This window comes from Oryzias latipes, chromosome 15, assembly GCF_002234675.1.
Source record: "Oryzias latipes chromosome 15, ASM223467v1".
NCBI lineage: Eukaryota > Metazoa > Chordata > Actinopteri > Beloniformes > Adrianichthyidae > Oryzias > Oryzias latipes.
This window is the reverse complement of record NC_019873.2, coordinates 19,717,905-19,729,524: the sequence shown is the minus strand read 5'-3', so window position 1 is coordinate 19,729,524 and position 11,620 is coordinate 19,717,905. Positions and strand designations below refer to the sequence as shown.

The 11,620-nt window shown below is 36.7% G+C and overlaps 1 protein-coding gene across 1 annotated transcript in view; it reads right to left on the bottom strand.

The window, feature by feature from the left end:
• Positions 1 to 11,620, bottom strand: part of LOC101170785 (VPS10 domain-containing receptor SorCS1) — a 64,128-nt gene continuing 52,508 nt past the window's right edge. Inside the window, exons 22-27 of the mRNA XM_023963117.1 lie at positions 9,640 to 9,752; positions 7,928 to 8,062; positions 5,562 to 5,661; positions 5,318 to 5,426; positions 4,251 to 4,405; positions 1 to 1,873 (exon numbers count right to left, since the gene is read on the bottom strand). Of these exons, the coding sequence (XP_023818885.1) occupies positions 1,815 to 1,873; positions 4,251 to 4,405; positions 5,318 to 5,426; positions 5,562 to 5,661; positions 7,928 to 8,062; positions 9,640 to 9,752 (671 nt within the window). The 3' untranslated portion in view covers positions 1 to 1,814. The remainder of the gene's footprint in view (positions 1,874 to 4,250; positions 4,406 to 5,317; positions 5,427 to 5,561; positions 5,662 to 7,927; positions 8,063 to 9,639; positions 9,753 to 11,620) is intronic.

Sequence of the window (11,620 nt, the reverse complement as noted above, 5' to 3'; positions counted from 1 at the left end):
TGTTTTTTTTTTCTTTATTCTGCAACCATGGTAACTTCAGCAAGATCGAATGAAAAACACAGAAACAATTCACCGGATAATCACGTCACTTGATATGAAAAAGTTGGTCAGCTTCTCAAGAAACAAAAAAAATTACTCCACATTTTTTAACACTTTTTTTTTCCCCTTCGGAAACAAGTTTCAAGGAGCTCGAAAGAGAAAATGAAACCCCATGCAACTTTGAATATAACTGTATTAACAGGAAAATTAATGGAACCTAAAGATATGGAACCAGCACAAAATAACATAAGTGAAAGAAAAGAAAAAATTCTTATGTTGAGAGTTCATCCTAGTTTATTTATGCTTCTGGCTCAATCAGAAGATTGCGAGGAAGAAGTATGGAGAAGCCTGTAGCCGATTTGTCTTACTGACATATGATGCTGCCAACACTTAAAAAGAAAAGTCTGATGAAGAAGAACCTCAGTACTTATTCCGAAGAGACAGCAGCTGACCGAAGCTGTGTGCGTAGGCTGAGCTGTGCTGACAGGAGATACGTCTTCTCTATCTCAGTGTCCCTCGCAGCGGAGGAGATGAACAAATCTGCAGCCTTTTGTCCGCTGAGTCCTTAGGGGCAAACCTCGAACAGACCGAGTGCTCCTCTGCATCTGTGGAAGCTTGGGAAACTGCTTTTTAAGGTTGGTGTCGTGTTGGTGGGTAAACAATGTGGTATAAACCGAGACAAAAAGAAACTTAGTTTAAAGGCTCCAAAACTTTCAGAGATCAAAGACAGGGGGAAATAGTTTATGAAATTGTGTCAAGGAGTCTTTTTGTATAAACAAACCTTGACTCAACTAATTAAAACTCCACATTTGGCACTGCACACCGTTTTTGCATTATGATAAACATCTCCTGTGCTGCAGGATTTACTTGAAATTATTCAGTAAATTAAAATTTTGTCTTTGCTGAAATCAAAGTATGGACACAATTGGCAACAGGCATTAGTTTGCCACCAAAAAAAAAAGCAAATAACATTCACATATAGGAGTCTTGTTGCAATAATAAACTATATGAATGATTTAGATCAGCCAGAGCCAGATTTCTGTTTCTTCACTTTTCCTAAACTGACTTATTTGTGTCTCCTATACAAGAGGGACAGCTCAGATTCTCATCTTCTGTGCATACCTATCTGTAATAATCTTCTGTTATTTTTTTTTTTTTGCGTTGACACATAACATTTCGAGCTGCAGAGACAAGCTTGATGGAATACACAGATCTGGGACAGGGAGTCCTCCATCATCTCCTGGATATTGCGAGCCTTCATCTGATGAGAATTTGGTGATAAGATGTACTGATTGCAAAGAGCTTAATGAATTTGCTTCTCTCACTGTCTTACGCCGATAAGCTAGCTTTGCACAGTTGTGGAAAGTAAACTTCACAAACACAAGTCAAAAATGGGAATTTGTTTTTTCCATACATTATGACACGTCCCTCGCCTCCTCGCGCATGATGTGTTCCTGTTTGAGCAAACGTAGCTGTAACCAGCTGAGACAAATAACTTTACTTCTTCCATTATGGATGTACATTATTTACATAAAAAGATCAATGTCCTTGCAAAAATACAAGTATTTCAGTCAAAAAGTGTTCCTTTTCAAGAGGCAAGTATAAATCTGTACAGTCTCCTTGGAGGGATTTAGGCAGCACAGTGTGAACTGGTCCATCCATGCATGGGTAGCAAAACACTTGAGACCATTCATTGTGACCGCGCTCTCGTAGCTTACTGGAAGTAACTGCCAAAGAAGATGTATTGCTTTCGAGTCGGTCATAGACTCCCAACATTAAAACACATGGGGCGCCTCGTCAGAGAGCTTGATGTCTGTGTGAGATGGCAGGTAGCCTGTCGAGGGAGAAGGGAGGATAGGGAAGAGACAGAGAAGGAATTTTATGTATCTGAATTAGGGGGATTTTTTTTTTTTTTTTTTTGGCTGGCAAACACATTTATCTTGGATGGGTTGATTGTTTACTGTAGGTATGAGGAGAGATAAATCAACTGCAGCTACGTAGATGAAAATGCTTTCACCGCTCTGTTGCTTTCCTGGGGCACTAATTATTTTATTGGATCAAATATTTCACCTGGACGCTCTCATCCCTTTAGCTGGCACTTGTGCTTCGTTTACCTGTGTACTCTAATATCATGCAATGACAAAGTAAAGATAGTGCCTTCATAAATATATGCCAGAATAATAATAACTGCTTCTTGGCATCTTTGTATGGAGAAGGCAGGGAAAAAAAGAAGAAGCATTAGCAATTAACAAGATGTGGATATCTCCTCTTTGTCACAGAGCTTTTACTTTGAAATGCAGTTTGTCACGGTAGTGACAGCTTATAATTTACTGAAATATTGCTTACGAAAATCATACTGCAGTACTGGGTGGAAAATCTCAGTTTCATGTGAGACTGAGGTTTTAAGATGAGTGTTTTTTTATTTTGATCAGTTAGAATTGGACTGTCTTTATCCCGGTTTTTATTTTTGTTGAACATAGATAGGACTTTTACCTTTTACTTTAACCCAACCAAACCTGAAAATAAGGTTCTATGTTTTTTTTCTTCTTCGGCTTAAATTTGAGCAGTGACTCCAGCATAATAAACCTTTACTGTTAGGAAGGAAAACCTTTGAAGAGTCTAGATTTTTATTTTTTTTTGTAAACCTTTTTGCACACTTTTTCACTCTTATTTTCTCATGACAAATGTAAAAAAAAAAGTATACAGTAGCATAATTCTGCAGTCAGTCAATCTATAAAACAAGAAAACAAGACCATGATTATGCCAATGTTGAGAACACAGAAAAGTAGTCGCGATTTATTTACAATAGTCAACAGTCATGGTGAAAAAAAGAAATACTAGATAAACTTTTTGCCTGCTATTAATTTTTCAAATGAAAAGTGAAATAGGTTGTTTGGTCAAAAAAGCTAAATTGTAACTACATTTATTTGTGTCTACATTTTGATGTGACAAAAGCTGAAATTTAAAATAATAATTTTTTAACAAAAAATATTTTACAAAATAAACAAATTATCATGCTCTCTGTGGCACTTTCCTGTCCAAAAGATTGACTTAACAAAAAGATCCTGTATGATCACATCGATTTTTTCTTAACTATCATTTAGAAATGTCTGAGAGATCAAAAATCTTTTTCTAACTGCAATAATACTTCAAACCTTATGACTAAATGTTTTGTTTAACCAAAAAAATAGTTTAAAAGGTTCACAACATGCAGCATGTCGGATTGCAATATGCTGTGTTAAAAAGGACAGCTAAATTAACATGGGTTGTGCAAGGTGAGCATTTACTCCAAGGTACCCAGAACAAAGTAATTTAAGTACTTTGAACCGTGTTTTGGATTTCTTTTAATACATTTTGTCTGAATAATAAACTAAAAAATCAAAGCTTTTTGGGGTTTCTGCTTTAACCCCTATTACTTGTGAATGAAAGTAATTCAGCATCTATATATATGTGTATATATATATATATATATAATTGTTTTTTTTTTTGTTTTTCCATCCCAGCATGACTGTGACTGAGTGCAGACTGTAAGGAGGTATTTATACAAAGGTCAGTCTAATGCTGAATTTGGGGAAATACTGTGTAATCAAAACATTTTATAAGAATATTTGATTTCAAGTTTGTGATTTTTCTATTGGTTTAATCCAGAATGATAGATTTTTAATACAAACCTCCTGAAACGGGTTAATTTCTTGAAATGCAGAAAAGAGAAGAGATTCTTTTTCAAAATCTAGTTATTTTATCATTTTAAAATCCACTCAGGAGCATTGAGGTTTGCTTAAAGTACACCATCACTATGACTGCCTTGGGAAGAGTGGTAGAATAAACCACTGAGAGATGATCTTCACTGACCTACATGAGCTGATTGATCAAGAATCTGTTTGGCTCTCACCTTCATAGCAGAGCTAGCAGATGCACTTTAACATCGGTTTTGCAGCCTTGACAGCTTTGTTACAGAACTAAGTGTAAATTGGTGTAAGTTCCCTCCATGTTTGCTTTGCTTTTATTGACTTGTTCACTTGACCTTAAGAAAAAGCCTGCACATGACATAAATTCATCCTGCATCACACTTAGCCTTAAGATCAAAGCTAAGTTTTATGGAAGGAAGGATTTTTTTGTGGGGTGACTCGCATTTTGCCCAATTTTCTACAATCTATCAACCTTCTCTCCAATCCAGAAATGGGTCTGAGGAGAAAGTGACCCTTCCATACCTCTGCTTTTAGAGTCCAGCTGTACATCCACATGAACCAGGGAGGTCATTTTGTCCTCCTCGGGGTCTGGAACTGCTAAAGAGGTCACTGCAGGGATCACCTCTTGCTCTTTATCCGGCTGCTCTGTGGCGTATGTGTTCATGCCTGGAAACTTCCTGCAGGTAAGGTAGAGTAGGGTTTTAAAAAACATAGAAAAAGGCAATAGATAATGGAAATCTGCCTTCAGGTTTAAGAACTAATGCTTCCATAAAACATGTGTCACCCACCAACTGTTGGAGATGGGGGAGGATTGCCTAAAAGCTGGAAACTAGGGCATTTTGCAGTCTACTGGGCAAGGCTCTCTCCCTTTCATATTGTTCACCTCACTTTTCATTAAATTTTTCATCTCCTCAAATGCACCCCAATTCTGCTTAACTTTTCACATTTCTAATTTCAGAGCTTCCCCCCTGTGAGTTGGAGTTGCAGCTGGTGTGTTGGGGGGGGGGGCTTAAACTCAAAGTTGATTTTTCACATTTAGCAATTATGATCCCAAGGGATGGAGTTAACTTTTTACATTATAAGCATTATAACCAAATCGGCCCCCCTCACCATGATTGGCATGGGATTACCTGCGGTAGGGGGGTTGCTATTTACTGTATGTCCCTCACTGTATAATGTATGTTGTCTCAGGACTTATCTCCTCAACCTTTGCTGCCATTCTGCAGAGTATGGCTCACCTTGAATGGCTTTGTTTAGCATTTGTGAAAGGTCAACCTCTCACATTGTCAGATGGATGAATATTGATAACTGCAGGAGTCTGACACACATTCAGAGCTCTGGGAGAATTGATTAGACTGTCATTCCCTGTAATATTCTGCAGATTGAGACAGAGGAAGCGTCTCATCCCCTCGGCTGTTGTTGTGGATCAGACATCTGTAACTTTGGAGTAAGGGATTTTGGAAACTTTCAGGGATTGCAGCAGCAAAAGCGTCCAATTACGAAGCTTAAGCAGGGAAGTGGAAACAACTGACTGCAGACAGTACACACAGAATCATAGATGATCAAAGACACCTGCAATATGGACTTACCTTTTAAATTTATATACCAAAAAGACTGCCAGGATTGCCAGAACCACCGACACTAGCATGATGACTGCAATACCACTGTGCAGACTGTCACCACTGTCCACAAGAGGAGCTTCAAAAGAGGAAAAAAATGCAAAACAACATCTATTTATCAGATTATCATTTGCATAATTCATTTCATGTTTACTGGCAAAAGTTTCAACTTCTAAAACTAGAAGTGAACGGCCTCATCAGCAGCTGGACTCACCTGGAGACAGCCAGGTGGCATAGACATTAACTTGCACCCCCGGTTTGAGCGTGAACTGGATCAGGTCTTGGTTCAAAGCACTCAGCAGAACCTGAGAAAGCTAAAAGTGGGGGTGACACAGCAGAGACGGCTCTGTAATGCTGCAGCTGTACAGCCAGGTTCCACTATCATCAATATTTCACCCGCAGTCATTTTATCCAACGGACTGAATTATGGATCAGAATTTGTCCCTCCTTCTAAAGAGGGGCAAATGTTGATATGACACTTGAAAAAGCTGCACCTGCAGCAGAGAAACCCCGCAGGCTTTGGTGGAAACACGTTCAGGTAAAAGGGCGTTCCGCTTGTAAGGCTGCTGTGACATTTAAGGAAAGAATAATCCTTTTCTCTGACGCACACTGGGAATTTTGCCTCTATATTCCACCAGTACACGTATTCTAAAGAGGAAAACCAATTACCCGTTTAAAAAGTTCAATGAGGCAACATTATAGGAAATCAAAGTATGTTTTAATATCATAAAGTTGCTGTTTTAATTTTTTCCCCCCCAAAGCCCTTAAAGTTGCTCAGCCTCTCACACCTTGATGAAGCAGTCATTTAACAAGGGACCAAAATGCCTTCCCGGTGCCCATTTGAGTCCTTAGCCATGCCTCACTAATTCCATCTCGCTCTTTCTAAAATCTTTCCACTGGTTAAAATTAGACTGCTCTACACAGCATGAATAATTACTTTTTGTTCTAGTGGCATATCAGGGTCAGTAAATCTATTACACATTTTAATAAGCCGCTGCACACATACACTCAGCACGCATCCACATGTGTACGTGTGGGTACACGCTCACTTAATGCTTCCGCACTGCAAGTCATTCACTGGAGATGAGAACAGTGAACTGAAGATTTATTACCCTATTGTCTGTGAGGTTCTGCCAGGTAATCAGACAGGCTTTAGATAAATACATCGCTTTAATTCCCAATCCCAGCAGCCTGCCCCAGTTTGTCTCCCTTCTCGATGGAACCAATTATATGATGCATCAATGTAATTAAATACCTATTAACTTAGTTCAAGGCTGACTGTGAGCCAGCAAAATCATCTTTACTTGCAATGAATTGGAGATATTGTTTTGGTTGTAAAAAATAAATAAATTATAAATAATTAAAAATTATTTTCAGCTACAATTGATCATTTTGATATATTTAACTGATGATAAATCCAGAATTTTCATATGGTGGGGTTTATTTTTGGTGATAAAACGAAATGTGGCTGAGGCTGTAATTATTTAAAATTAAGTTATTATTTATTATTGAAAAAGTTAATGTTCATCTAATTTCTATAAAGCAGCTGAAAGTTTATTGACCTCTCAAGACACTTTGGTTGCAGTACAATTCATTAAATAGTGCGACATTGCCCCCTAGTGACTCTAAGGGGTATTTTTTCATTGATTAAAAATTTATTTGTCTTTAGCTGAGAAGGACATTTTATGATGAAAATGTATATTTAGCACTTTATCTTTATTTTAATAAGTTAGATCAAAGTTAATCTGGGAAAAAGTGTACATTTTGATTAATAAAGCTATGTATAAGAAAAAAATGGGTTTCAACATTTATATATCGCTGTGTGATTGGATCATTCAAAAAATAGGAATGAGGTGCAGATTCTTAAAGAAACTGCAGGTCTTTGGAGGTAATTAGAAATATAAGTTAACAACAGAATTCTGTTTGAAATATGATGCAAAATCCTCCCAAAAAACCCCCACCTTTCTCCATTTCTCTGTGTGATTGCCTAACGGACCACAACAGTGTCTGCATGTATTACCCCAATTACCTCTAAAGAACACAGTTCTCATTAAGGCTGACCTTTTCTGAGGCATAACAGTGTCTTTCTTGCCCACAATCCAAAATTATGTATATTTTTTTTCCTCCTCTCTGCAATAAAAACACAAATGGAGACTAGAAACTTAGCTGCCTTCAGTGATCCATCACAATGAGCACCACGTCCATATTTAGTTTAGACAAAGCTAACTTCCCTGTTTTTGGTCACATATTCTCTACATCAAGCTGCACACAAAATGAGTTAGAATAATAATATAACTGTCAAGCATTTTATTGTGATCAATTACCTAACTGAAACGTGTTTATATTCACTTGAGACAAATAATGAATTATGGTTTTATGATAGAAGAAATAAAATAAAACAAAAAACAAGTATTGACTTATTTGCTAAATAAATAAGCCATGTGAATCATATTTTATTAGTTTCTCTGGTCTACTGAATTAATTTGGCAAAAATAAAGGTTAAAAACTAGTCTGGGATACTTTGGTATTGGGTTTGACTCGTTCAGTCACACTGTGAATCAACCAAAAAAGTGACAGTACCTGACTCAGGTGCACCCACTTTTCATTCAGCTGCCTCTCGGCTGACGCCCTCTCAGACACGATGAAAATCTCCGCTGTGGTTGGTACGCCTGGAAGGACTGCGACCAAGAGTTGTTTCTCACTGATTCCTGTGACCTTTGATAATAAAATTTCATTAGAAAAGTGTATTTCATATGTCTCAATTAGAGGTGGTAGTCTGGAGTTGTCTGTACAAATGAGTAAATATCCTCTGCTCTCTGCTTCATATATCATTTGCTTAAATACCAGTCACTGTCCAGACCTAATGCTCAAATCACATGGAAATTGCAAGTTCTATCTGACAGTCTTTGGAAAAGGCCAGGGCTTTTAGTGCATTTATGCCATAACCAGAGGTCTGCTGTCAGATTTCTGGTGTAAACCGTAGTAAAATCTGACAAGACAGAAGGTCAGTGAGAATGTTTCATACTCAAGGCTAGATGCAGCAGATTTCCCAGGTATTTTACATAACTTGCTTAACATCAAGCACTGTTAGACTTGCAGCTTTGCTGTTCTTTAACATACATTTCATGTAAAACACACACATCGTCTCCTATTTTTAGTTATGATAACCTAATTTCTATTTGTATTTCAGTCAATATTAATCTTTTACAAGCTTAAAGACTCACTCCAATGAAAATGGTGTGAAAATTGGTGTTAATATGTTCTTGTAATATTTTTCTCATGATGAAGGACATGCATATATAAAGACCTTCAAGATTAAAATGGAATTTCTGAGTATTTTTGTAGCATTGGTAATGTTAGGTTGGGGTTGTGATGGGCTGTGAGCTAGTGGGAGAAAGTGTAAATGTGATGCATGATGGGAAATGGGGATGGACTTACTCCACACAAACTTTGTTTTTATCCAAAAATCAAAAACTGTGTTGTTTTTTAGGACAATTTAATCATAGTTAAAAGACCACTGGGAACGCTTTTACAATAGATCAAAGCATGATTGCAGTGGGACTTTAACGATGTTACCCAGAGTCTTACGTTTTAATATTTCTGCCATCAAAAGTCTGTCTGGCATCACAACTAGCTCCAGTGCTCCAGTACTGTATTGGTGGGAATAAAAATGTAAAGTTTAGCATGCAATCAAAGGCCTCTCTATAAAACAGTAGATCTCCTGCCTCTGCTATGCTAAGCTATGGCTGGTGCTAAGGTTGAAGTAATTCAGTCTGACATATTAGATTCAGGGAGCAATTCTCAAGTAGAGGTGGCTAAATTACTGTTTACAAGGTGGCGGGCCGGTGGAAGAATCGGGATGGAAATCTAGTCGCTTGCTATCACTTTCTGCGATATTAGAAATGTGACAGCAATATAAAACATGAGCCTTTAGATGGGACATAAAAGCCTAAAGAATCAAATTTCATGCAATCACACCCATAAACTGAATGTCAGGTCTGCCTTCTTCACAGAAAGAACACAACACATCAACAAGGTTCTCTGGGTAACATGAGCTATTGGCTTTTCTTAGCATGTCCCATGTTTTTGTTTCATATATTTATCACAGCACATGGAGCAAAACCTGCAAATTCTCAGGTCTTGTGCAATTATATAATTCCACTATTATACATCATTAATTTATATTACTATTTTAGCTTGAATACACTGTGTGTGTGTGAAAATACATCATGAGTTAACCTTTAATTGCATTATAGTGGCGTTTCTTTAACAACAGCGGTTATCACGCTGACCTGGACCATGCGGCTCTTCACAACCCTGCTGACATCCTCCCTCCACTCGGACACCCCCGGGTTCAGATCATCCAGATTAGAAGAAAAGGCCAAAACGTGTGATTGGAAATAATCTGAAGAAGTACAAGCAGAATTAGAAATAAGTGTTACATTCCTAGTCTTTCTTCAAGGCCAGCGACAAAAAGAAATAAATAAAGCATTTCATCAAAAGGGTTGTGTGTTTTTTTGTCCTTTCAACTTCATGTTTTGCAAGTCTATACTTTCCCAGATATCAAAAAAAAAATTATCAAGCGAAAACCCCTGGAAGAAAAACTAAAACTGTTGCTTATAAGTGATCTGTTATACTATATGTGCACTCTCAAAGAGAATCTCAAATGTGTTTCTAGTGGTTACAAAGAAAACCCATAATCTTCATCTCAATGTCTCTTCAATATGACTTCACTTTTCTGGAATTTTCTTTTGCATGTGCTTTGAAACTGATTAGTGTGATTGCTATTTTGATGAATGAAGGTATTTAATTTGGACATTTTAAAAGAAGGGGAAAATAAATCCTCGGACCATTGCATTTAATTTTTTTGCAACATAAAAAAGCTTCAATCCTGAAGCTTTTAAAAGTTGGAAAGTGAGTGAAATGGTAAAAAAAATATGCATTTATTTCTCCTTTATGTGAAATGGGTTACATAAAAACAATATGGAAACATTTCAGAATACACCCCACGTTTTACCCTGTAAATACTGCATACGCAGTATTACAATGTACTTATGTGAACAAACTTGTAGGTAATGTGCAACCAGAGTATAGGTTACTTAGATGAAAATAGGCTATTTTGTTTTTAACATATTTTAGTGACATTTTTCTGAACATGGAGATGTATAAAGAAAATTCATCTTAAATTTGTGTTTGAGTATGTCTTTATTCAAATTGTTGTGAATCAGACAAAAAAAAGGGAAAACTCATTTACTTTGTGTTTCCACGGTTAACGGTGTAGTACTGGTTTATTGTCTTCATCAGGTTAATGTGTTTACCCTGTGAAGGTGTACTGGTCGACTCCAGTAAGGAGGTCAGTTTCCTATATTGAACTTAGCCTATTAATTCTTTAAATTGTGACATCTACCTGCTGCACTTGGATCACTCCCCAGAACAAAAGGCAGGACGGACGTTCAAGGATGGAGATGGTAAGTGTGTGGGCTATCATAAGGAGAAGCACTGACTTTTGGTTAAACAGAACAGTCTCAACATGTCAATGTGGCGGTGGGAGGTGTGGTTTCAGCTTTCTGACGACAGAAAGACTTGAATTTGATTAACATGATTGGTGCTCCTATAGAGGACATAACACCTCATTCTATAGTGGCTGTATATATGTATATATCCATGGTTCCACAAATTCTTCTATTGTTCTTCTCTTTTATTCCATATATATATATATATGTGTGTGTGTGTGTGTGTATTACTTTATTTATATTATCCAAACGGCGAGAGCACCAGGATTTTCATTGTCACAAGCTTCTTGTGTTACAATGACAATAAAGGATTTCTGATATCTGATTCTATTGTGGAAACAAAAACAAAAAAATACAGCTTTTATTTTTAAAGTATTGTACTTTAAAAAGTATTTATAATCTAGATACTCATCATGAACCCTGTTAACCTTTGTTATCGACCAATAACATTTATACAAAATGTAATTGCATTATGCATTTTGAAAAATGAACAACAATTTTTGATAGACAGTGGAAACTTGAATATTTTAATGACGTAAAAGAGATTTGTTTAGAACTATAATGCCTAAACACCTAAATTGCTTTGTACTCACAGAGTCCGTTGTTGGTAATTTTGTTGGGCTTTAAGTCATTTTCAGAAAGTAAAACCATCATAAGATACCAATAAATAAAAGCAACAAATAAAATTAATTCTAACTAAAATATTGAATCTGTTTTATTTATTGGCAGTGCATAAAGCTTCAAATAACAGTTGAAATGT